Source organism: Schistocerca gregaria, chromosome 5 (genome assembly GCF_023897955.1).
Source record: "Schistocerca gregaria isolate iqSchGreg1 chromosome 5, iqSchGreg1.2, whole genome shotgun sequence".
Taxonomy (NCBI): Eukaryota; Metazoa; Arthropoda; class Insecta; order Orthoptera; family Acrididae; genus Schistocerca; species Schistocerca gregaria.
The window spans coordinates 148634792-148662781 of NC_064924.1; the positions used below are offsets into that span (position 1 = coordinate 148634792).

At 40.6% G+C, this 27990-nt stretch overlaps 1 protein-coding gene across 4 annotated transcripts in view; it reads right to left on the reverse strand.

Annotated features, from left to right (window-relative positions):
• LOC126272614 (monocarboxylate transporter 2-like) overlaps positions 1-27990 on the reverse strand; it is a 109373-nt gene that overhangs the window by 25483 nt on the left and 55900 nt on the right. For 3 of the 4 annotated variants that reach the window (XM_049975563.1, XM_049975561.1, XM_049975562.1), the window contains exons 3-4: positions 16982-17108; positions 2171-2314 (exon numbers count right to left, since the gene is read on the reverse strand). In XM_049975563.1, the coding sequence (XP_049831520.1) occupies positions 2171-2314; positions 16982-17108 (271 nt within the window). The remainder of the gene's footprint in view (positions 1-2170; positions 2315-16981; positions 17109-27990) is intronic. The other variant, XM_049975564.1, reaches the window with a different exon arrangement.

Below are 27990 nucleotides of genomic sequence, written 5' to 3' on the forward strand. Positions count from 1 at the left end.
CATGACTGCAACGCCTGAGACCGCTCGGCAAGGAGCGAAGTGTGTGGGTTAAAAATTGTAGAAAAAGGTCGAGACTCGATTGCAGTGTGCAGGTTCTATTGGACGAATGTATCAGTAGTTATGCACAGATGAAGACTTGTACAGGATATACTAACCTGGAAAGCAGCATCAAACCAGCTGAAAGTAACATACTCACTTCACTGTCAATCCAAGACGGAATAGAACATCGCTTAGACTTGAGCCAAAAGATCTCACTTCTGAGAAAGATCATCGATCTAATAAATACGCATGTAATACTCAAAGCCCCTTATCGCTCTTATAATACTCTGTAAGCTTCGAATCTTAAAAATCTGCAAACTAATGCCAGTCTCAGAATGTCACATTGCTACCAAGAACGCATTAATAAAAGGAAATGGTACCGAGGACATGAAGCTTAGGCCAGTAACAATCGGAAAACACTAATGTGGCCCATTGAGTCATCGTTCAACCTGTTTCCAATAACAGATAGGTCACATATATCGCAGACTATAAAAATGAAAACTAAATTGGGACGTGGAAGTGTCTTGGTGACGGAACATGTCGGTCAAATTGCAGCAGGAATTTTGTAGAGACGTAATCATCCATAGGTATTCAGCTGCAGTACTCACGTCATGGCTTACGCAAATAAAAGATGTTATCATTTAGTTTAATTTATTAATTTGCTTGTCGTCTACTGAACATGTGGTTGAAGCTAAACATTGTCCCTTGCACTTTATTCACCAAATGCATCATCATCAATGACTATCAGTAGCTTTAGAGGGTAAATTCCACTGCATTCATTTAGAATCATCTTTAAGAAAACAGACTACTCTACTGTGTGACAAATTACATAAAACTGCTGTTACTAATACATCTCGCAAGTGTATTTCAAATTTTTGACGGAGAAATGTATTCCAGTTACATGTCAAAATAAATGTGGAGTAACATGTGAACGACTAATAGTGATCCAACACACTAAACCCTCGTAGATGATGGTTTTACTTTAATAGTCATACTTAACTGAGAGTAGTAAGATGAAAATCAAACATCTCTTTCGATATCAAATGAAGTGATTAACAGAAATTACAGGATAGAGCAGGCAAACAGGAGAATGCAAACCTCAAACAAACACACACACACACACACACACACACACACACACACACACACACACACCACTGACGGAGAGAGAGGAGGGGATGAGGGGAGGAGGAGAGAGGGAGAGAGAGAGAGAGAGAGAGAGAAAGAGAGAGAGAGAGAGAGAGAGAACAGAAAGAAGTAAAGAGAATGTTAAGTAAATAGAGAAAGAAAAGTTGCATTCAAAGATCAGCAACATAAGAAGGGATACAGAACTGATGATAATATTGACAGAAAATTTACCATTCTTCCTCACAGAGACTCTACAACAAACAGAAGGCACGGTAGGCCAATATGAAAGAGATATCGGACCAAATTGATCTTATCTACAACTCTCAGAGATTAAAAATTTCTAATAATGAAGCAGTTTGTACTGTTGTGGATTTTTTAAAAAAAGCCTATGATTCAGCTTGCCACAAATCTTTTTCCTAATTCTAAAAGAACGAAGCCTTTACTTGGAAACCACTGTATTTATCAGTGAAACACTACATGGCACAAAATGAAAGGTAAATTTCAGTGGGATTAATTTTGAAATTAAAAGAGGAGCAAGCAAAGGCAGACTCTCTCCATTATTTTTCAGCAGAATCTTAGAGAAAGTAGTCCAAGCGCTGGAGAAACTAAAATTAGAGATTAGAATCAACGAACGAATCGAATAATGAAATTATATTAACTCATAGACTGCTTGTCTTTTGAAAAAAGATGTGGAGATCCTACGTGAAGACATTCAATCAACACAAAACCAAATAGAAATTACTAAAGAAACAGCAAAAGAGTATGTCTCAGTTTATTATTACGAGGACTGAATAAAAAGTAATGTGAATATTTTAATAAATGAATCGCAGAAGTAATCCTTTGATTGTGATAACAAGAATAAGAAGAAGAAGAAGAAGAAGAAGAAAGAAAGAAGGAAAGGAGAGTGTGGCACGAAGGGATTAACGGGAAAAATCCAACTGCAAAGAACGAGAATAATCGTGGAAGAAGCATTTTGAAAAAGTTGGTAAGTCGAATCACTGACCTATGAAGATGCTGTAGGTGATAATGATGTGGATGAACGAATTGGCAAAACTGGTGAGAAGGAGCCCAGAGACTATTAGACAGCCCCCGCTGAAAGCCACTTGACGTATAGTGAATTTCTTCAGAAGCGGCCCCGTGAGAAGACCTGAAAAAGACGTACACAGTTACATTTAGAAATTTGTGGACAAGAAGCATTCATGATCTCTCATTAAGTGACGGCAGACGTAAACTTCGATGACTAATATCTTATTAACTTGTGGAAATAGTTTCGTTGATAACATTTGCTTAACGATTTTGCTGAGTTGCGACACAGCCATGCGTACGAACCTCGCCATCTATGCGGCAATAGACGGGGCCAACTGTCGGCTCGCAAGTGCATCGGGGGCCACACGGCAGTGGAGCGGCACTCGACTTTTATAGTCTAATATTCATGGTGGTGTCTGTTTGTTCTAAGTCGTGTCTCCCTACCACTTTCACGCAACGACGCTCTGAGCGTGTTTTTTAGGGAATTGACTAGTTTGAACCTGGCACATGTTGCTGCTAAGGAGACGCCAGACCACACATGACATGTAGAATTCAGAAGAGTTCAGTGAGACTAGCGATGATATAACCAAATACTTAATGATTTCAGCGTCAGCTCCACTGCACTCCCCGTAAAATAATCTTAATAGCCGGCCTCGGTGGTCTCGCGGTTCTAGGCGCTCAGTCCGGAACCGCGCGACTGCTACGGTCGCAGGTTCGAATCCTGCCTCGGGCATGGATGTGTGTGTGATGTCCTTAGGCTAGTTAGGTTTAATAGTTCTAAGTTCTAGGCGACTGATGACCACAGATGTTAAGTCGCATAGTGCTCAGAGCCATTTGAACCATTTTTAATCGTAATACTAACAAAATTTAGTGGAAGGGGTTAAAGGCTTTCCTATTTTTAGTTAGCTGGTAAAATAACGTCGAAAAAGCAGTTAAGTTTACCACTGGAAATTTTATTCTACTCACAAAACATTGTTTATAAATTGCACTATTGATGAAAGGAAATGTTTTAATACAGGATGGTAAAAAGCAACTGCGTTCAACAAAAATGTGAACGAATATTCCCTGAATGAGTTTCCAAGTTCTACAATCGATCGAAGGATGACCTATGCCATATCACATCTATAATCTAGGTATAATTTAAGTTTCACAAAAGAGAAAACTATCAAAATGTTCTACAGTGACCCTCAATTATCTTAAATTACTTATCTAACTTGTCGTAAATTACAGTGGCTGATGTGGCTTCTCAATAGCTATGTAGCAGAAAATTCATCGCGTTTCAGATTTTTACTTCAAGTGGCAAATGTGAACAAAAAATGGCTCTGAGCACTATGGGACTTAACATCTATGGTCATCAGTTCCATAGAACTTCTTAAACCTAATTAACCTAAGGACATCACACAACACCCATCCATCACGAGGCAGAGAAAATCCCTGACCCCGCCGGAAATCGAACGCGGGAACCCAGGTGTGGGAAGCGAGAACGCTACCGTACGACCAAATGTGAACACCATGAGCTTTAATTTACGATCGACATTAGTATTACGCTACAAGGGGGTGTAACAGATAAGACTTCTGCAGTTCTGACTTAATCCTTAAGCACTCAAAAATGCGACATCGCGTGCATTCATTACCTTGTTGGTGTTTAGGTAGCGTCAGGGTGGCAGCGGGCAGCACAGCTCCGCTCACCTCGCCATCTCGGAAGCAACTCCTAATAACTTCTCCTTACTACCATTTACCGAAGTTGGTTTTTCAAAAAAAACTCTCTGGCTGTGTTTTCATCTGACCAATCAGAGTCTCAGTGTTAACCTTCAGCTCCGCCTACAAAAATTCTGTCTATCCAGTGAGAAACGTTATACTTTTCGTGGTGGGGCAATGTTTTTAAAGTCTGCAATGTAACAGAGACGCGAAAAAGAGGCATGCTAAAACTTGCAGCTGGTGTGGTCCTTTTAGCGTTATTGTAAGATCTATACTGTTCTTCTGGAGGGCTCTATCTTTTAACATGGGATGGGAGGTGGTCCTTATGTAACAGAGACGTGAAAAAGTCTCACGCTAAAACTTGCAGGTGGTGTGGCCTTTTTTGTGTTATCGTAAGATCCATACTGTTTTTCTGCAGGGCTCTAGCTTTTAACATGGGCTGGGGGGTGGTCCTTGACGTAACAGAAATGCAAAAAAGTCTCTTGCAGCTGGCATTGTCCTAGTGGTTAGCTGGCACCGTGGGTGTCCAGTCCGTCCCTTATCGTAGGGCCTTCTAGCTTAACACGGTTCTGCTCTCGGGTTCTGTTCTCGTTTCTCCCCTCGGAACTGCATCTGTCTCACGGTGGGAAGGTATGACATGCATTTAGGCATTCTCGTGTTAGTGTGTCGTATTCCATTTGCTCACTCGTTACTCCTATTACTTTGGTTAATTTAATGTCACGATTTATTCGGAGGTATGTGACATACTACTGGATTTGCTTAACATGTCAGGGTTTTCACGGAAGATGTTCTATTTGCCTGACACCTTACAATAGGGATGGGCTAAGCTACAGGTTACAAATAACAACATAAAGAGTTCGAACTATGGGGTAGCCACAACTGTATAAGTCCATTTTTGTAAAATGAAAAAAAACCGCACAACAGTTCTTAAAGCCACAATCTTTTATTGTGCACACGACCAGCTTCGGAACACTTGAAGTTCCATCATTTGGTGTAAAAAGCAAAATCACTTAATCATGTAAGGTGATCGACACCCCACTGTTGTCATGGAACAAAGGTTCCGGGTCAAAAGGATAAAAGGGGTATAAAATCCATATAAACCGCTTCCTCGTGCTTCACGACCGGGAACACAAGCAGGACGCTGTGGGGTTTCTTCATTTTACAAAATGGAGTTATACAGTTGTGGCTGTAACATGTTACAGCGTTATAGTTAAACCAGGTAAAATGTTCCAGAAACCTGTTAATTATTTAAAAACTTTCTTGGAGGCTGTGAAGCATGCTGTAACCTGCGGAACACCAAAGCAGAAGTATTGATACCTAACAAAGACTCTCTTTGACCACAAATAACACAGACGGTACCAAAGTGAACACAAGCGAACGCGCAATAGCGAACGAGAATGCTCTCTGGTGAAAATGCTTGGAGCTTGGTGTTCGGCCGTGCGCGGGTCACATTCGAAAGCGTTCGCTTGTGATCCGCTGGTTGTAGATTTTAGAGCCAAGGTGGTTCGCATCTTCTCCGCTTCGGCACTACCTTCGACTATAGACATAGTGTACTCGCTTTGCTGCAGTGTGTCATTTTCCCGAGCAAAATATTGTTGGTTTTATTTGTTGTAAGTGTTCCTTGTGTTGGTTGGAAGCGTACTTCTGTTGATAGAAAAGTGTAGATTCCACAGGTGCTTGTAGGATTCTAAAGATCCACTGTATAAGATATTCAACAAAATATTTATGCTTGGCAAGATAATTCTGGTAGCATCAACAGGGGAAGTTATGGAGGAAATGAACTCATTGCTATCTTGTAGGCGTGATGGGGTAAACAACGTACAAAATCTGAAATGGGTGCATTTTAAAAATAAAAATGCAATTAGTTTGCCTTCAAACCTCTGTGGTATGATATACTCTTCCTCCACGTCCACATCTATGGATACTACAACATCTATGTCCATTTTCGTGTACCTCTTTGTTTCACATAATACCTATAAGAGAAATAAATGTCATCAAAATAAATAGATAACGTAGATCAATGTAAAATAAAAATGGAGGAAAGACCTGATCATTCTCGTGGCTTACATTCAACGTATCTGTCTTATCGTCACAGTTTAGCTACCTTCTTACGAAATTTAAATATTGGAACAGAATAAATGAAAATTGTTTTTCCTCCAATAAAGATGTGGCTGGACGTCGGTATATTTTTACCTTACATTACTCATTTACCTTCATAAATTCCTCAAGTGTTCCGCACATGACACTAATTATTTGGGAAGAGTTGCGATTGATATACGAAATAGATATTTGAGGCTACCTTATCACCTGTTGCTAAGAATCGTAGCGTTATTGTTATCCTCTCTACTGCTGGTATGGATCGTCTACAATTTGTATCTTGCTTTGAAATCTTCGGTTCACTTGCAGCTAGGAAAAGGCGAAAATAGTCCATCGAGATGCGGCTATAGTTCTAGAGTAAAGCAAGCCGTGATTGCAAAATGCAAATCACTAATCAGGGCAAACCTCCATGTCTTTCACGCCTGCACAAAAATTCAGACGCTCTCACTTTTCTGTGTTTACATTGTTTTGCTTCCATGACCAACAAACAGCGTGCCTCCTATTCAAAATAAATCATGTTGTATGTGTATTTTCTCCATTCCGCTGTGCTGAATATAAGTTCAGCAACTTAGTATCACGGCAACGTTTTTGCACCAAAAATCAAAGCACATTGTATACTTTCTCTTGCGTTCGCTCTAGTGTGAATGCTTATTCGCTGGTACGAATCAACGATGGCGCCAGAGAGTGAACCTCCTGCACAATGATTGCGAATCTGCATTCGCTTGTTTTCACTCGTGTTCGCTTCGACGTAAAGGGCGCTTACAAGTGATGAACGTTATCTGTCGGTGACAGTGCATTTCATAACATGTACCTCACAGTCGTTCTGAAACAAAATGTTTGATCACAGATATGGAGATGTTGAACAGTGCAAGTTTATCACATTCCTCTCTTACAGATAAATATGCAGAAAAGAACGCACAACACACTTTTTGCTATAACGTGTCACCGATTCCGCGTTGGAACAGTGGCACTGCTTGTCCAGTGGAAGCACTTCGCATTCGTCATTTACTATTACCTAGAGAACGAATGTATTCCAGCCACTAGCTGCATCCTCCCAGGGTGACGTATTAATGAATAACGCCAGGGGCGTGGAAAGGGTTGACAGAACGTTGAGAAGGAACGAATACGTTACAGGCACGCGAATAGCACCGTGACCGCACAGAGCTATCTGTGCATAAAAAGTTGCGAGATGGAACTCTAAAGCTATCTACTACAGCAACAACGTACCAATAGAATTATTTTTGTTTGAAATTACTGAAATTTTAGTAGCATGAAGAGAAACATTCTAGTAAAATGTAAATAATTTTCTCATTCTTATTCAGAAACAAGGTGAACATCGAAATTCGTTTTTCTTCAGATGAACCCCAAAATATTAAAAATTTACCATAAAATATTAAAAATTTAACAGGGTCCCGAGTGGAACGTATTAATTGATTAATAAGTGAGACTCACTAACGGTATTACTTTAACAGTTTCGTTAATAATTCCACACCCTACCATGTTCGCAGTTCATAAATCTCTTCGCACACCATTACTGCTAAACAAACTCGATCCTGCTCTTTAGTAGACTATGCGCAAACTGCTAATAAGGCTTTGTTACGGTGGCTGACTTTTGTTTTGTTATGGCTCTGGAAGTATTCATCTTAGATACTCACGCCTGACAATCTAGCGTAAAATGGAATTGCGCATGATCGCAAGGTAAGTGGCCCCACTTATTTAAGTGTAAACAGTTGGATACTACACTCTGACTCTGTGATTAACGCTCCATACTTGATTATAATTAGGTGAAACCATTACGCAGGGTAACGTATGGTGTCAAAACACACAAGTCAAACCATTTAGTTCGAAATCGGCGCACCTAATGTAAGAGAACGTACTGGACACTCATCACTCAGATGTAGAATCTGTGACAGTAGCGGAATGTAGACTTGCATCAGAATACCATTGCAGAAGTTTCAGATGTGGTATTTGTGGAAGGTTAAAGGAAAATAATGGCAGACAGACGTTCAAGGATATGGCAAATTGGTGCGACATACTTCTGTGAAGCATGCACTCTGTCCTACTTACGTCATCACAGTTCACAAAACAAAGGTATGTTAGGTAAATTGCTACAGTACAAGCACAAATAATGGATTGAGAACTAATGAATACTACGTGCAATTGACATACAGTGGCATGAGAAAAGTTCAATGGACATTCGGTAGCAAATACACTTGACTATCGCTCAAGAGGACTTACCTACAGGGACAAACATGTGACATCATCATACTCCTTCCCTCTCCCAAAATACACCTCCGATTCCATCCTCTTCACACCAGCCTTCTTGTGCCTCATATCGCCCTTTCACTTTACCTTCCCGTGACCTCTCCCACTGATGACGGCTCTTACTAGCAATTGCTTAATGTATGAAAAATTGTCGCTAATACAGGTATGGATCACAAGAAAAACACTGAGATATGCAGCTCAATATATTATGAAAGACTTTGAACATTGCCATAAAACAAAGAGTAAGAAAGAGAGAGAGAGAGGGATACTCGGCGGTATGGCGGGAACTGTAAATTGAAAACGTTCATTTAAGAATACTTTTACATTAAAGGAATTTTATGGCATTTTTTCCCAGTCGTATAATAGACGTTGACTTCTGGAGTCGCACTAGTACTTGGCTTTGAGCCGCACCACATGTTCTAAAGCCTACAAATCTATGGCGATATGGGCTGGCTCTTAAAATAGTAATCCTATAGCTGTTTGAAAATTCAAACATTCAGACGTTGCAAAAGGCTCCAAAGGAAAATGTGTTCAACAGTCAGTTAGTTCGTCTGACGTTAAGTATTGTTGTTTGTTTGCATCAAACCAAGTTAAATGTTAATCGGTAATATGCAATACAATATCATACTGCCCTACTGCTTAGCACTGAAACAAATATTTAATTGGTGTTTTACGTTATCGAGACACGTTATATCTAGAACAAGGCTATATCTGAAACAGAACTTCGATTGCAGTTGCAGTAGGTACTTTGACTTGTTACAAATTGGATATTATCTACATCTACATGGATACGCTGCAAATCACATTTGAGTGAATGGCAGAGGGTTCATCGAACAACCTTCACAATTCTCTATTATTTTAGTCTTGTATAGCGCGTATTTACTCGAATCTAAGCAAAACTCTTTACCCGGTTTTTGTAAACCAAAAAACCGCCTGTGGCTTAGAATCGAGTGCAAAGTAAGCGGAAGTTCTGAAAAACGTTGGTAGGAGCCGCCACAACTATCTTCTGCCGTTGAATATATGTAGCGCTACACAGGCATGCTTTGCAGGCACAAAGACAAATACTGGCGCCAAAACCTCTGCGTCAGTAAATAAATTAAAAGGAAAGGTAGAAGAATGTAAACATTGTGCCAAGTATTCTTTCGTGTTTGCTGCTATCTCATGTAAATCCTGGCTGCCTACTAAACTACTAAACTAGAGTGAGACAACAGCAAACGCGGAATAATATACATATCATGTCATATTTATATTCGTATTATTCTTATGATGAATAGTGATACAGGCTGAAATAAAGCTCGGGATCAGAATAGATTTTCAAACCTAAGATGACTAATTTATGTGCAGAATGTAATGTACTAAAGAGGCGTCTGCAAAGATTTTCAAACGGAGAAAAATTTTCGCTAAACTCTCTTTCAGAACATCTTCTATCATACGCAGTCTATTATTTGGTTCTTGTTGATCATTATCAAAGAAAGCAGCAGTGTAAGTAACAACAAACAGCAGTCTCTTGTCATTGTTTCGCTTATGAGAAAAATTCCTCTCTTTTATATATATATTGTAAGCGGCGGTTGCGCGCACAAAATCAAACCATGCCGCGAGGGGCGACAGGTCGTAAACACTCACTATCAGAATACGACAAACAATGCATGACACAGTACAATAATGCAGTTTCAGCTTAGAGTGACGTAAACACCTATGACCATAAGGACAGCACTTATCAGATCAAAGCAAAATAAGCAATCGATTCAAACCAGGCTAACCACGTGGAAAAGGAAGGGTACCCGTACAAATCAGGACAGAGCGCCTGACACATAGCAATGGCTACTTGGTAAAGCTTAACTGTTAAGCTTACGACTCGAACCAAACTACTGTAGCTTTATCTTCATCCATTCGTCCTAAGTTGTGTCTCATGTTACAATGGACCAACTTTGTTTCGATTTGGAGGTGCGGTCTAAAACTTTTCTCTCCCCTAGAATTTCGAGTCTCAAATTTGAGGTGCGGCTTAGATTCCGGAAATTTATTTTTCCTTGATTTCAAGTCTTATTCTTCAGGTGCGCCTTAGATTTAGAAAGCAGTGAGGGCCTTAGGTTGAGAAATTTAAGAACAATGTTGGACGGACTGATAGAATTAGCTGCTCCTTTACGTGATCTCTGAAAGAGGGAAACAAGTAAAAAGAGCTGTAGAGTATTTCAGTCATTGCAGAAAAATCTTGACCCTTACACTAAGGCTCTGTTTTATTTGATAAATTTCAAATCTGTGCCTCCGTTAAAACCCAATAAATACAAATCATTCCTACAGGGCAGTTTTAGACGAGTCTTTCCGCCAGTTTATAATCAAGATTGTTAGCTACTCAGTCTGCTTACCGTGAAATGAATCAAGATTTGCAAAACAGTAATATGTATAATAATCTCGTCTGTCACATAACAATTTTAAGTCCATATGAATGGTCTGAGAAGCTAGGTACGACGTAAGAAGAAGGGAGTATAATTCATCTCCGAGGAGCATCCCTTGCACTGGTACACTCTGGAGCAGAATACTGTGCACCAGTTTGGCTCCGAAGCGCCCACGTAGAGCAAGTAGACGTCCAAATGAACTCAGTTATGAGAGTAATTAGTGGTACAGTCCGGTCTGCACCTACTTGCTGGCTTTCAGTGCTTTCAAACATCTGTCCACCAGGCCACCGTTGAAAGACTGCTCTTTACAACCTCTGTCAGCAAGTTTCTGGCAACAACTTCATCCCTCTTCTAGACGATTTGCTCTCACAGCACAGGAAACACCTCAAATCTACAAGACCAGAATATGAAATGGGAGTCCAAATGCTATCCACAGGATTCGACCAGGACGGAAACGTGAATGGCAAGCTACAAGAACCCGAAACCACGAACTTGTAGGCAACCCAACAGTTCCAGTTCCAGACTTCCACCAACCATGGGAGGCGTGGGTGCAGTTAAACAGACATCGGACTGAAGAGGGTAGGTGCAAATACAGCAAGCACGAGTGCGGCTCTTCATGCTCCTCGTGTACTGCCTGCCAGCTTTCTCACAAGGTTCACTCGTGTTTGTGTCTTCTTGGCCAAGTTGGAAAGATGTCTTTTGTATGTTAAAGTTCAGTCCCGAGAGACTCCCAGGTATTTTGGCCTTTCGTTGTATCTAACAGTGCCAAGCGCCAACTGTGGACTGATCTTTGCTGATGAAAGGTGATTAGAGAGGTGGAACAGGCTTACCTTGGTTTTAGAAACATTTGGTCTCAGCCGCTATGTCTCAAAATACTCATAAGGTTTAGTAAGGCTGTTAATTCGGGAAATTGCTATATTAACAGCTAAGTGTGAACTCTCGTTTAGCTCCATAAATGAAACTATAATCCCTTTAAGAAATGCCTTTTGGTGGATCTTATGATTGATACGATTTTCATGAATGTAACGGCAACTATGCTTTTTCCACTCGACCCACTGCCGTAGGTGAAATCCTGGAAACATCACTTCGAGCCTTCTGGAAATATTGAAGGACAAGGTGAGTACCGCAAGTTTAATTTTGCATCTAAAGCACTGGTGGGAACACTGCAGTATGTGATTACTAATATAAAATGGCCTTACGGTTTTTATTACATGATGGATTTCGGAAATGCCTCCCCTATCTTCAGATGCACCTGAAGCACATATATAATCGATGTTAGGTATTATTTTCCCAATCACAATTACATGCCAATCGAAAGTAATCATGCAACATTCGCATACATGACGCCTCTTTGAAATGACACCTTACTGCTGGGCAACAGACAACCATAATGATAAATCACCGTGAGTTTCATAGACGTTTTGGATGTTCAAGGTTTTCTTCGGTAACGTAAGACGAGTCAAGAATCTGGTTAATCTGGTAGCCTCATGACATCAAAACAGTGCATCATTTCCGCAGGCAGAAATTTTAGTTGTAATCCCTTTCAATACAGTGCAGCAGGCACAGTACTCTCATACAGTCTGTGTAAATAGTGATCAATGTTCGCCTCTGACTTCACACTCACCAAATTGTAATTGTTCCATGTCCGTAATAAGTTGGAATTTTACATTACATTTACGGGTTGGATCCAGTTCGTAAGTTTTGAGACAGATTGCGCGAAAAATTTCAACGGCCTCGGCCAGTAATTCAAATTCTGTTATAACGGCTCTATCAATCGTCAAGTTTCTGAACGTTTCAGTTGACGGCGACTGTTCAGCCAACAAAACCGATTCTTCAGTAGCATACTCATCTGGAATCAAATCTTTCTTGTTGTTAAAATTAAACTGTTCTTTGGCGCGGAATTTTTTCTTGTTATTCTTAGTTCACACACTTTCCAAAAGAATACGGCATAAACTTCATGAAGTTACAAACCGAAGTTTTGTGTAGCAGTGATGTTAGACTGTGATACCTTGAGTAAACGAATTATACTTCTTCATGTTTGTCGCAATCACAGAAACATGGACTAGATTTATTTCGAACCTTCTGTTATGCTCAGTTTCTTTGACATATTCACGTAGTTTCGTAATTAGGAAATGAACATCGTAATTCCTTACATTATGAAACACAACAAGCATTGTAAAATTAGGTCCGTGATTTAACTTACAGTAAGAATGTGCAGTTCCTTGGAAACTTCCAGCAACATGTTAATGATCTCTCTGTTTAAAATTAGTTTGCTTCCAGCATTCCTTGCAGATACTGCTAAATTTCTGGTTTTCGTAACGCTACAGCCTCTTTGAGCCTAGTATTCACAACTTTGTTTCGTATCAAAAAAAAATTTATGCATTCGGCGACCGGATAAAGTTGTGTGTTAAACAACTTTCCAATTCAATTAGCACCCTGTTGTAAAGCCTAGTGGTCTAGCAGTAGGACATGTGCCAGGAAACAGGGAGGTTGAGGGATTGAATACCGATCGGCTCATTGGGATTTTCAGTCTGCTATTAATCTAGCTTCTGCCTCTCAACGATTTGAGGAGTGTCAAGAACGATACGTGCCTTTCCCCAGTTGGATAACCGCGTTGATTTAGGAATACACAACCTGCTGAAGTCATGTCCAATTGAAAGAATTGCACCTGGTCATCAAGCCATACGCTACTATTTACACCCAAAAACAAACAAAAAAATGGCTCAGAGCACTATGGGACTCAACCTCTGAGGTCATCAGTCCCCTAGAACTTAGAACTACTTAAGCCTAACTAACCTAAAAACATCACACACATCCATGCCCGAGGCAGGATTCGAGCCAGCGACCGTAGCGGTCGCGCGGTTCCAGACTGTAGCGCCTAGAACCGCACGGCCACTTCGGCCGGCCGCGCGGGATTAGCCGAGCGGTCTAGGGAGCTGCAATCATGGACTGTGCGGCTGGTCCGGCGGAGGTTCGAGTCCTCCCTCGGGCATGGGTGTGTGTGACTATAGTCACGATACTGTTTTCTAGTTTGACTTGCACAAAATCAAATAGATGTGCTCATAGTTCATTTGAAAGACGATGAGGAGTATTGTTACTACAAGGATGAGGAATATTGTTATTACAAGGAAGTCTTAGCTTTTATTTAAATGGATTAGATCAGAAGATTACCCAGGCCATTATTTGAAAACGAATAACTTGCTATTGGCCGATGTCTTTGAAAAATTCAGCATACTCTGTCCAAAACCGCTTGAACTGGATTTGACTTCAGCTGGTTTAGCGTGGAATGCTTTGCTAAAAATTATTAAACTGAAACTGCAGTATTTTGTGACGTAGAAAAATTACAGTTTGGTGAGTGTGGCATCAAAGGTGTTATGTTTTACTGTTTGCATAGGCATTCTGCTGAAAACAACAGAGCGCAGCTTAACAGCTACTATAATGAAAATAACAGCCGATCATATTTTATATACCTCGACATTAATAGTGTCTACAGCTAGACAATGAAGGAGCACATACTACTTTCTAATTCTGCGTGGCTGTCTGCAAAAAGGAGGTCAGTTTCGATGTAATGAGTATACACTCCTGGAAATAGAAAAAAGAACACATTGACACCGGTGTGTCAGACCCACCATACTTGCTCCGGACACTGCGAAAGGGCTGTACAAGCAATGATCACACGCACGGCACAGCGGACACACCAGGAACCGCGGTGTTGGCCATCGAATGGCGCTAGCTGCGCAGCATTTGTGCACCGCCGCCGTCAGTGTCAGCCAGTTTGCCGTGGCATTCGGAGCTCCATCGCAGTCTTTAACACTGGTAGCATGCCGCGACAGCGTGGACGTGAACCGTATGCACGCCAAGACCGTAGGATCCTACGCAGTGCCGTAGGGGACCGCACCGCCACTTCCCAGCAAATTAGGGACACTGTTGCTCCTGGGGTATCGGCGAGGACCATTCGCAACCGTCTCCATGAAGCTGGGCTACGGTCCCGCACACCGTTAGGCCGTCTTCCGCTCACGCCCCAACATCGTGCAGCCCGCCTCCAGTAGTGTCCCGACAGGCGTGAATGGAGGGAGGAATGGAGACGTGTCGTCTTCAGCGATGAGAGTCGCTTCTGCCTTGGTGCCAATGATGGTCGTATGCGTGTTTGGCGCCGTGCAGATGAGCGCCACAATCAGGACTGCATACGACCGAGGCACACAGGGCCAACACCCGGCATCATGGTGTGGGGAGCGATCTCCTACACTGGCCGTACACCTCTGATGATCGTCGAGGGGACACTGAATAGTGCACGGTACATCCAAACCGTCATCGAACCCATCGTTCTACCATTCCTAGACCGGCCATGGAACTTGCTGTTCCAACAGGACAATGCACGTCCGCATGCATCCCGTGCCACCCAACGTGCTCTAGAAGGTGTAAGTCAACTACCCTGGCCAGCAAGATCTCCGGATCTGTCCCCCATTGAGCATGTTTGGGACTGGATGAAGCTTCGTCTCACGCGGTCTGCACGTCCAGCACGAACGCTGGTCCAACTGAGGCGCCAGGTGGAAATGGCATGGCAAGCCGTTCCACAGGACTACATCCAGCATCTCTACGATCGTCTCCATGGAAGAATAGCAGCCTGCATTGCTGCGAAAAGTGGATATACACTGTACTAGTGCCGACATTGTGCATGCTCTGTTGCCTGTGTCTATGTGCCTGTAGTTCTGTCAGTGTGATCATGTGATGTATCTGACCCCAGGAATGTGTCAATAAAGTTTCCCCTTTCAGGGATAATGAATTCAAGGTGTTCTTATTTCAATTTCCAGGAGTGTATTAGGGATGACTCAGACGTAGATTACATTATAGAAGTATACCGCGAGTATCCTAAAAATTTCCATGAATTTCACTCTACCATTATGCCAAAAAGAAATCAGAGTGTTCATAGACTTTTGAGGACGGGCAAAAATATTGTGAGTTATATCCTTGACGTAAGGTCTGGATGTAGTCTTTGACTATGACGCAAATAAAAAACAGTGTTTCTACAGCGAAAAACACTGCAAGTTACGCCCTTTACATAAATTTTGGTATACTTTTGAGCAACACACAGAAAAAAATTAAGAGCAATTGGATACTTTTGAGCAACCCGTAAAGTACTATGGAAAACTGCAAGTTACCTCCTGCAGGTTATTTTTTAGATAAATACGTGTCCATGTATTTATGCCACCAATATACGTAGGTAAGTTGAAACTTATGTAAGTACGTGGGACGAAAACATGGGAGCATTCAAATACTTCTGAGCACTTTCAAGATGGCTACACTGTGACTGACTTTTCATTTTAATTACCTCTAAAATATTAAGCCGTGACTAGTTGATTTTAATAGTACGCTGTGATTCACCAGAGAGGAGAGGAGGGCAGGTAGGAAAGAGCACCGGATACATGGCACAACTAGTGTAGTTCTGCCACCTCAATTTTTAATTTTCCATTCGGTAGTGTACTTAGTTTTAATATTACACACTATGGCCGTCTCGAAATTTTTTCATTTGGTCACCATTTACATCCTTCATTTGGTAAATTGCCCACCATCTAGCATCTTGGATTTTTAAATCTCTCACGATCCACCATCTTTATGTCACGTATTCATTGCCTCTGATGACGTGATTGCTCTTGGATATAGGCAACAATTGTTTTTCTCTCGGGCACTAGACCTATCGGAAGAGGTCCCAATAGTTCATTGGATATACTATTCAATGACATCATCACAAAATATGGGGAAGTTGGACAACTTTTTCACCAAGAACTCACTATAACGCATTGACACCATGGAATACAATATTCACTAGCAAGAGTCATTTATCAAAATATTACCTTTATTTATGTAGATAGAGAGTTTATGAAATTATATGATCGGTTTCTAGTTTTTTAGCAATCATCTTCAGATCATAAAATATGGTTACAGAGTGTAACCTGTTACATGTTGTGCATCGCAGTAGTGACTTGATCTAACTACAAATTACTTGATTGTACAAGATAGGTCGGAGCATACCCTGTAAGAATATTTTATAATCTGAAGACGACTGCTAGAACAATCGAAATGGGTCATATCTTTTTATGAAAACACGATCTGTACAAATACAGATATCATCGAAAGTGAAGTTTGCTTTTCCACATTACTGACCATGTCCAACAACGTGGATTAGTCAAATACCTTTAGACTGAAATTTCACATTTTCTCTTTTCATATATCGCCGTAGTATCGTCAGTCATGAGACTCAGCGAAACAGCTTTCCAAAATAATTTCTACCACTAAGTAACACTTGCAGCAGTGTTTGAAGCTGGTTGCACACTCACCAGAGAACTGCATCACTGCCATCATCGTGTTCATGATTACGGCAGCGCTCGTTGTGTTGAATCCTAGAGACAGCATCTTGTCTCCAAACAGTATGCTGAATATAGCGACCAGGCACTGACCAGTCATCTGGAAGAAAACATGAAATATCATCTGCTTCTGTACATGACACCAGTGTAGATAGCCCGAGTTTCTCAGATAATGACTTACAACGTTACAACAAGTAAGGACTATAGAGATGTAAATAGCAAGGGTAACTATTTGTGTGGGACAGTATTTTTCACTAGTATGAAAGCACTGTCATTAAAGGAAATTCAGACGTGACTTATGACTTACCGACATGAATATTTATAACCATTTCCCATCAGTTCTGTGCGTTCGCTGTTCCTGTCCATTTTATACCTTAGTATGTATTCTGTTATATAACGTTGCAACCGAAAGAATTCCTATATACAGTGACAATCAGTGATAACTTCACTGTTCCCGAAGTTGTTATCTTAAATAATCGTGAATATCAATCTATCAAGAGAAATGTTATATGGGTTACGGGTAATTTGGTTCAAATGGCTCTGAGCACTATGGGACTTAACATCTGTGGTCATCAGTCCCCTAGAACTTAGAACTACTTAAACCTAACTAACCTAAGGACATCACACAACACCCAGTCATCACGAGGCAGAGAAAATGCCTGACACAACCGGGAATCAAACCCGGGAACCCGGGCCTGGGAAGCGAGAACGCTACCGCACGACCACGAGCTGCGGACACGGGTAATTTGCGGCGTGCATATGGAAGATAAGGAGATGGACAATATGTAAGTCTATACTCATCCTTAGCACGACAGTGTATGGGGCAAAGGTAATGGTATATACCGTAATAGCGTTTCAGGATAACATGCCCGACAATTTATGTTTTCTTTACGATTCTTGGATGGAACGTGGAAAGATAGGATTCAGCTGTGTGTAAATCTAAATGTAATTAATTTTAAATGTAACGTTCATTGAGCGAGACGAATTTAAAGAGGCTAATCAGTAGCGGAGTTCATAACTCTTCTTCGAACGTTCTCTGTGACTACCGTAAGCGCATTTTGGCAGGGATCACAGGCCGCCCAACAACACTCAATATGCTTCTCACCTACGGTACACTAAGCGAATCCGAACCAGAAACGAAACTCACAGCTCTACTTCCAATAATCTCGGTCACTTATTTAAATACAGTTTCGGAAACATCACAGACTGTCGAACAGTATTTAAAAATTTATCGGGCGATTATGTAAGTGTACTCTTTCGTCCATGAATTACATTTGATGAGGATGTTTCTAATAAATTTGGGGGCCATACTAATAGACCTATGCCACCATTCAACCTTAATATTAAATCGATAATTTGAAGAAGGGACCAGTGCCAAAAATTCAATATTTCTTCTTTATCACCAGACGTTTGATAGAATATAGAGCCACACTGGGCGCTAACAAAAGAGAACGAAAACCACGGTGGCTTAATCGGACTTGGCCGTTGTGACCGAGCGGTTCCAGGCACTTCAGTCGAGAACCGCGCTGCTGCTATGGTCGCAAGTTCGAATCCTGCCTCGGGCATTGATGTATGTGATGTCCATAGGTTAGTTAGGCTTAATTAGTTCTAAGTCCAGGGGACTGATAACCTCAGATGATAAGTCCCATAGTGCTTAGAGCCATTTGAACCATTTGATCTTGGCAATATGTAGTTAGTTTGAAGAGGCGAACGTATCCGTTCTGAGTTCGTCTTCCCTCGACGCTGTGGTCGTGCAAACAGCTGATGTTCGTATCTGCTGTTCAGTTGCTTTAAACCTCTTCTTTACAATGCGTCAGAGAATTGTTCTGAGTTTAATCTCTGACGTATGAGTTTCGATATTACTCATTAAAGGTAAACTGGTAATAGTCACTGATGTAGTAACTGTTCTGGATGTTTTAAGACCGTGTTAGTTGGCGTTTCTAATATAATGTGATGTTTTCTAATGTATGCCCACTTTTCAATTGTTTCGTATTTAGGTTAGTGCTACAATTTCATCCACCTTTGAAAGTGATACAGTATAACCTCGTTAGCACGAAGTCGCTTAAGATGAACACGCCGTTAATGTGAAAAAGATATTGCCCCCGCCAAGAATCTTATGTGGAGTTTTATCGTTAACACGAATTTCGGTTAAGACGAATTACGAACTCTTTTTCAGTCCCTAGCGTAATTAAATTTCATTATAACACAAACTTCTCAGGCTACATTGTTGTGTTTTTAAGTGTTATTTTTTCAGAAATGAACGCAAAAAAGTAACTACAAAGTTAACTACCCACTGTTGAATCGTTTCTAACATATTCTACTTCGGCAGCTGCGATTATTTTCTCAATGGTCAGCGTGTACGGCACATTTAAATAAATTTAATAATCTGTGCATTAACATTTAGTAACGTATTCGATGCCAGGTGTTCTTTTAATCGTAGCCTAAACGAGTTAGAATACAGTATAAAAATCAACAAAGGGTAACACGCGAAACATTGCAAACAGGAAACAGACAACTCTATATATACAGGTAAAGCTTAAGACTATAGATGAGGTAGATCGTGGTACAAACAAAACAGCAATTGAAAAATAATTTGGAAATCCTAAATCTGCTTTATCTGTGATGATTAAGAATCGAGGAAAAATCATTAATGCTGCTGCATCAGTTTCCGGAAACAAATGTAGACGATTTGGTAGCGCTAAGTTAGAAGACAACGAGAAGTTACTGCTGGAATGGTTCAATCAGTTGCGTGCACATAACTTACCTTTAAGTTGCCTTATGTGTCAGTCAAAAGCAAATGAGACTGTCAAAAACGTATGCATCAGAGTCTTTAATTGTTGTGCCAGATGACTGTAACTGTTTCAAAAGAGACATTCATTTTTATCTGCACAAATTTGTGGTGAAGTAAACAAAGTTGCTGAAGAAAGTGTGAGCAGTTGGTCGCGTGACTTCGGCTAAGTAAGGGAAAAGCATGTCTCGTACCTTGTGTTCAATATAGACAAAACTGGACTTTCCTACATACTTAAAAATATCGCACCCTGAGGATAAAAGATGATAAATGTCATGGTGGAGCACGCACTAAAAAACGTGTAACTGTCGGTCTCGTATATACTGCGGACAGCAGTGAGAAGTTTCGTCATTCGATTATCGGCGAGTCCGTGAAACTGCGTTGTTTTAAACATATAAATATGGTCACCTTATCTTGCATCTGTTCTCACTACAAGAAAGCTTGGATCGACGACACATCATTCCGCAAGTGGCTTCTTCGTTTCAGCAGTGGAATGGTTGTGTTCTTCTTACATTGTACAGAAGTATTGCCAATAACGCACAGGATCTCATACTAACGAACATAAGGGTTCAGTTTTCCCCACAAAAACCGCGACAGCCTCCTTCAGCCCTTGGATCAAGGCATCATAATGAAGAGAAGCGGCTTGTAAGAGCTGCAATTGGTGCTGCTCAAAAGAATACTGCAACCCCGACTTGAAATCTACTTCAAGCAATAAAAACCATTGCAGCCACCTCGAATTCCGTGACGCCACGTCACATACAGAAGCGCTTTAACAGAGCCTGGAGAAACAGCAGCACTGATGATGTCCACGAGTTAGACGAAGCCACTTCACAAAATCAATGGACACTCCTGCAAAGCGTTACTCCAGGATTGTTTTTGAGGAATTCATTAGTGCTGACGACGGTGTTGCCGCATGTGCTTTTGTGGAATGTGATGTGAGAAAAGCTGTGAGAGCTGTGAGGATCATCGGAAGAACGTGAGGAGGAGGGGGATACAGATACCATTTAATCTACCCATCAGAAGATGTTTACAATCTTGGAGACTTTAAATGGTTCAAATGGCTCTGAGCACTATGGGACTTAACATGTGAGGTCATTAGTCCCCTACAACTTTAAGAACTACTGAAACCTAACTAACCTAAGGATATCATACAAATCCATGCCTGAGGCTGGATTCGAACCTGCGACCGTAGCGGTCGCGCGGTTTCATACTGTAGCGCCTAGAACCACTCGGCCACGCTGGCCGGCAGGAGAGTTTAAAACGATTTGCTTTAACATCCTGCATCACTACTGAGTTTACGGACGCAGTACTTGCAGTTGGTTGTGAAATTACAAGGTATTTTGGTTCCTTGAGCTTCAGCGAACCATGATTGAAATTTTTTTAAATAAAGTACTGAAATATGTGAGTACTTGTACCTTTACAGTCACTTTCGGTGTTATAAGCCTAAAGTAATGTAAAATGATTGATAGTGTAGTGTATTAATCATTATTGTTGTACTGTACATGAATAAATATTAAAATCTGTATTTCTCACTTAATACAAATTATTTAACACAAACTCTTGATTTTTCGGTCCCTCAGGATTCGTTTTAACGAGGGTATGTTGTGTTAACTCTACTGCAGCAATGAAGAAGAACTGCATCGTCTTCCAGAAACATAAATAATACTTATGAAGTGCAGCAAAACAAACGAATTTGTAGTGACGAGTATTCGAGTATTAGGACAAGTGTAACAATACCGTCTATGACAAACAATAGTGATGTTCGTCCCTCAAAATATAGACGTACTGAAAGGTTAAGTGTAGATCAGAAGGCACTTTCCTTGAAAACTTTGCTTCGTGTACGTTCTAAAAATGATCAGGACACATACTTAATGCGGCTAATGGACCGAAAATCGTCATTATGGAGGCGAGCTCAAAGAAAAACACCACCTAAACGCGATAGCATTTTTGTTTATCATGTAATGAAAGGCAATGAAAGCATGACTCTGTTTAAAAATGTACTTAGTATTGTGTATTGCATAAAGAATAAAGGAAACTTTCGATTAACGTCATTAGTAACCGCAAACCAGGTTTTCGCGAATAACAGAGCGAGTGTGGACCTCGCGGTTATGCAATATCGTACAACATTTGCTCTTTTATAGATGAACACATAACCAATACCCTGTTAAAGAAACGCACTGCAGCAATCAGAATATAAAGTACAGGGCTATTCTAAATGATGGACCCATTTTCAAAACTTCCTATTTATTGAAGTACAAATCCGAAATGAGCAAACTTTATATCAATGTAAAGAGGAAGTTAGAAAGATTTTTTTCATAATGTTCGATATCAATTTAATAAATGTAATAATTTGTAACTTGATTCCCTTTACAGTTCCGTCCACAAAGATAAATGGTCCATAAACCGTTGTACGGGATACGGCACAGAACACGATGATCTGCGGTGAGTCTCTTTCGCATTTCAGTGGTGAATGTGGATTTTCCAAATCCCATTTGCGAAGATAGTGTCTCCTGACTTTTCCACTAAAGTGGAATGTCGCTCATTGCTAAAAATTACACGCTGTACAAATGCGTTAACCTCCATCCTTGCTACCACATAAACACAAAATGCGAGACGCTACTCTTTGTCATTTTGGTTGTCAGCCTGCACAAGTTGTAACCGGGAGGGATTGTACAGAAAACGGCATTTCAGAACCTTCCATACAGTTAGTTGGGGTCCAGAATGAGATTTTCACTCTGCAGCGGAGTGTTCGCTGATACGAAACTTCCTGGCAGATTAAAACTGTGTGTCGGACCGAGACTCGAACTCGGGACCTTTGTCTTTCGCGGGCAACTGCTCTACCAACTGAGCTACCTGAGCACGACTCACGCCCCGTCCTCACAGCTTTACTTCTGCCAGTAGCTCGTCTCCTACCTTTCCAACTTAACAGAAGCTCTCCTGCGAACCTTGTAGAACTAGCACTCCTGAAAGAAAGGATACTGCGGAGACATGGCTTAGCCATAGCCCAGGGGATGTTTACAGAATGAGATTTTGACTCTGCAGCGGAATGTGCGCTGATATGAAAAAGAAAGTTTCAGTTGGTAGAGCACTTGCCCGCGAAAGGCAAAGGTCCCGAATTCGAGTCTCGGTCCGGCACACAGTTTTAATCTGCCAGGAAGTTTCAGTTAGTTGGGGTATTCCAAGTTCTCATCTGGCTCTATTGGTAGAGTTACTGAGACTGCGCACAAAACTTTCTTGAATTTGTCGGACATCATCCACTCACTTACGCGGTCGGCCTGTGCTTTTTCCTTTGCACACACTCGCAGTCTGCTTAAATCCATTGAACCAGAAGGCTAATGTTTTGCGATTTGGTGGTTGAACATCGAATTTGATACGAAATGCCCGTTGCACTACAATTTGCGACTCACTTTTTGCGAACTCAAGAACGCAGAGAGCCTTGTACTCCACAGTCGCCATCTCACTCACAACTGACAGTGAAACGTAATGACGGCCCTTTTGCCGCGCGAACTCTACCGGCCGCTTCTGAAACCATCACCGCCCGCCCGCCGCCGCCCCCCAAAAACTTTGAGAAACTTCTTCTTTCTCTTGGTATAAAGCTGGTTCATTTTGGATTTGTACTTGAATACATACGAATTTCTGAAAGTGGGTCCATCATTTAGAATAACACTGTATTTGAATGCTGAACTAAACATCTTTTGTAAAGCCTCTTTTGCAAACAAAAATACACACTAAGGCAGTATAATGTGACTTTTTTAACATATTACGGCTATAGATTTTTACGTCCTAAAATCTATATCTTTAGTACTTGTGAAGAACTAATTACAAAGATAAAAGTCTGAACGACAGTGTAAAGCGAGCTTCTGTCACCGAAAAGATCACTCATGTTCGTCAAGCTCGCAAGTTTTATAACGGAAAGAATTACACTATTGTTTGGGAAAAGTGAATCAACAGAACCGAGAGCTGTGATCACAATGAAATTCACTCCGCCGATTAGGGACATGACACTACACTTCCGCTTATCGTGGCGTGTTGCTGGCTATTGCTTCTGACTGTTTCACTTTTTACAAACAGTTGTATAAAACTTCTTTCTACCAATGATCCAAAGGTTCGAGCACTTGTTTGACTTCAGGCAAAACCTCCTTTTACCAAAATTCCCTCTTCAGAAAATCTGTCTGAGGAAAGCCTGGCTATATGTATTCAGCATACACAACATGAAAAGAGATTCTTTCCATTTCTATGTTTATTCCGAAGGAGAAGCTAAACGTGGACCTGAAGAAGTATATAGCAAGCTGTGGTTAAAAAATAAACGACTTTTCAGTGACGCCTGTGGGGGTTAAAACCTTAACACTCTAGTGCGGTTTCTCCTTCAGTTTGTTGCTGGAAGACGATTTATAAAGATTTATTGGTACTTGCCATTGCGAGGGCACTCTTTTCATCAATTTTGAGACAACGAAAAGAAAAAATCACACGAACAGACGAAGTTTACACAACAGTACGCTGATTCCCATGAAAGACAGGATTCAATGTTGTACAAAGTTTTAATGCCTAACTGATAATCAGTTTGAAGAAGGGAACAAATCCTATGTTTTTAATATAGTGACGAGTCCTTGAAGCCAATGCAGTTCATCCCTCCAAGGTACTGAGACAGTAGTTGATGTAAGGAATCTCATTTATGTATTTGGTTAAAACAAACTTGATTAAAATCAGGGGAGAGTGAGTTCTTCAGGTCAATCCAATTCATCTTTCCAAGGTACTGAGATAGTAGGTTTATGTGATGAATTTCATATACAATTAACATGAAGCACATTAAAAAATTACAAGCTCTAGTGATGGACTTTTGGAGAAGATCGGCAAGAATCTCTAGGAAAGAAAAGATAAGGAACACCGAAGTAATAAGGAGAATGGAAATGAAAGAAAGAATATCTGACGTAATGGATAGGAAGAAATTACAGTGGTACGGACATGCACGACGAATGGAGAAAACCAGAATACCAAAATTGATACTGGAGTGGGAACCGGAGCGGAGAAGAAGAAGAGGACGACCTATGACCACCTGGCTCCAAAATGTACAGCACACAATGAGGAGAATGGGCGCAGAGGAAGAGGACACACAGGATCGAAACACCTGGAGGAATATTTTGAGAATATAGTTTAAGAACGTTTATTGTTTGTATTGTAATTTCCAAGTAAATTATTATGTTGGAGATGACCCTCTGTAATGAGGAAAATCTGAAATAAAAATGATAACAAATTGGTTAAAACGATCTTGAATAAAATCAAGAGAGTGTTTTTCGTATTTCCCCACAAAAGGAGGTTTTCTATTTCTTCCTTTCTTCTAAGTACCGATTCGATTACTCTCAGATACTTTGCGGTTATGGCTGAGCGCAGTTACTAATAACTGATTGTGTAGTCAAACGACATACAGATTTTTTTTCCTTTCCTTATTTGTAGGTATTACGTTATTCTGGACGGGCGTGTTTTGTTTACTAGACGACGATGCATAACTGCACAAAAAGCTTTCTGGATGTCAAGAAACGTATAGATCCCAATTTGAGCTTACCTATAAGGAAATAGGAGTCTCGAATGAAAGAGATTAGAGGTAACACGTGCACGTGAGAAATTTTGCTGGTAAACTTTAAAAACCATGTATCCATAGATGTTTAACACATTATAATGAAGTGGGTGACGTCGAGAACCCAGATCCATGGGAAATGCCATCCAGGGTCAAGTGCCCGTGGTCGTAGAGTAACTGTGATCGGAACTTTTTATGGAAGTGCACTATCATGACAAGTGCATTAACATTTAGAAACGTATTCAATGCCAGGTGTTCTTTTAATCGTAGCCTAGTCGAGTTAGACTAGTGTATAAAAATCTACAGAGGGTAACACGCGAAACACGGCGAACAGGAAAAACGCAATTCTAAATATATATGTAAAGCTTAAGAATATAGATGAGGTAGACCGTGCTACAAAGAAAACAGCAATTGAAAAGCAGTTTGGAATTACCAAATCGGCTTTATCTGTGATGATTAAGAATCGAGGAAAAATCATTAATGCTGGTGCATCAGTTTCCGGAAACAAATGTAGACGATTCGGTAGCGCTAAGTTAGAAGACAACGAGAAGTTACTGCTGGTATGGTTCAATCACATGCGTGCATCTAACATACCTCTAAGTGCTGAATACGTGCACCAAAAAATTACTCGAATATCTTGTCAGAGATCAAATTAAATAAGGTTTTTCTTTTAATTTACTGTCTAGAAAAATGTGAAGCAGTAAATACTAACTTAATATTTATATTAATAGCAGTATTCATGTTATATCTATAATTATTATTAGTTAGGGTGAGACAGTTAGAGTTTTACGAAATAATCATGAGAAAAATCCAAACGAAATGTATATGTTTGAGTTTTTAACAACTTGGTAAGCAAACATGGCAAAAATTTCTAATCGTACTACTTTGAAATTTGAAGGTAGCAATTTATGAACTAGAAGATGTTAATTACATATAACAGAATACATTGTGAGGCGTAAAAATATGCAACAACAGTGCGTACGTTGATTGGAAACTGGTAATTAATTTCAGTTTTTGTTAATTTTATGTTACTGTAAGGTAATAGTTAAGTATGTTTGAATTTCGTTCGAATGCAGCCAGAATAGGAAACCTTCTGCAGATTCTCCATTAGCTTTAATAGATATTATTAGGAAGGCACTAGCCACTGTGGATCATGGGTGGAGGACAATATCGACTTTGATCATATTTTTGTCTATGACGTCCCCTCCTCCGTTCTCTTCCCGCAAACCATGCCCTCCCTCATCATTTCTCTCTCAATCTCACGTCTCCCCTTCTGCTGCATCACTTCTTAAGTCCCTATTTTATTTCTTAGAAACAGGATTGCAGAACTTGCTATGGCATGGAAAGCTAGTTATGTAAGTGTAGATCAGATACGGCTCAAATTCAAAGATACAGTATCGACAGCAATTGACAGCTTCAAACCGCATAATAAGAGACGGGACTGATCCAACATGGTACACTAAACACGTCAGAACACTGTTGCAGAAGCAACGAAAAAAGCATGCCAAATTCAGAAGAACGTAAAATCCCTTAGACTGGCTAAGTTTCACGGCAGCTTGAAATTTGGTGAGGAAGTCAATGCGAGATGCTTTTATTAGTTTCCACAATAAAACATTGTCTCAAAATTTGGTGGAAAACCTAAAGAGATTCTGGTCGTAAGTAAAGTACACCAGTGGCAAAAAACAGTCAATACCGTCACTGCACGATAGCGATGGAAATGTTAACGATGATGCCGTTACTAAAGCGGAGTTACTAAATACACTTTTCCGTAATTCCTTCACGAAAGGATACGAAGAAAATATTCCTGAATTCGAAACCAGAGCAGCTGTAACATGAGTTATATAAAAGTAGATACCTTAGGTGTTGCGAAGAAACTTAAATCACTTAAGAAAGGCAAGTCTTCCGGTCCAGGTGGTATACTGATCAGGTTCCTCTCAGAGTATGCAGACACAATAGCGCATTACTTAGCAATCATATACAACCGCTCACCTGAAGATAGGTCTGTTCTTAAGGACTGGAGAGTAGCACAGGTCATAGCAACATTCAAGAAAGGAAATAGGAGTAACCCATTGAATTACAGACCCATATCACTGACCTCAATTTGCCGTAGGATTTTGGAGCATATACTGTACTCCAACATAATGAATCACCTTGAAGAAAATGATTTATTGATACACAACCAACACGGATTAAGCAAATATGGTTCTTCTACAACGCAGCTAGCTCTGTATTCCCATGAAGTAATGAGTGCTGTGGACAAGGAATTTCAGATCGATTCCATATTCCTAGATTTCCAGAAGGCTTTTGGTACCGTTCCTCACAAGCGACTGTTAATCAAATTGCTTGCATATGGAGTATCGTCTCAGTTGTGTGACTGGATTCGTGATTCCTCTCAGAGAGGTCACAGTTCGTAGTGATAGACAGTGCATCATCAAATAGAACAGAAGTGATATCTGGCGTTCCGCAAGGTAGTGTCATGGGCCATCTGCTGTTCCTGATTTACATTAATGATCTAGGTGATAATCCGAGCAGCCCCCTTAGATTGTTTGCAGATGACGCTGTGCTTTACCGTCTAGTAAAATCATCAGACGATCAATTCCATTTACAAAATGATCTAGAGAG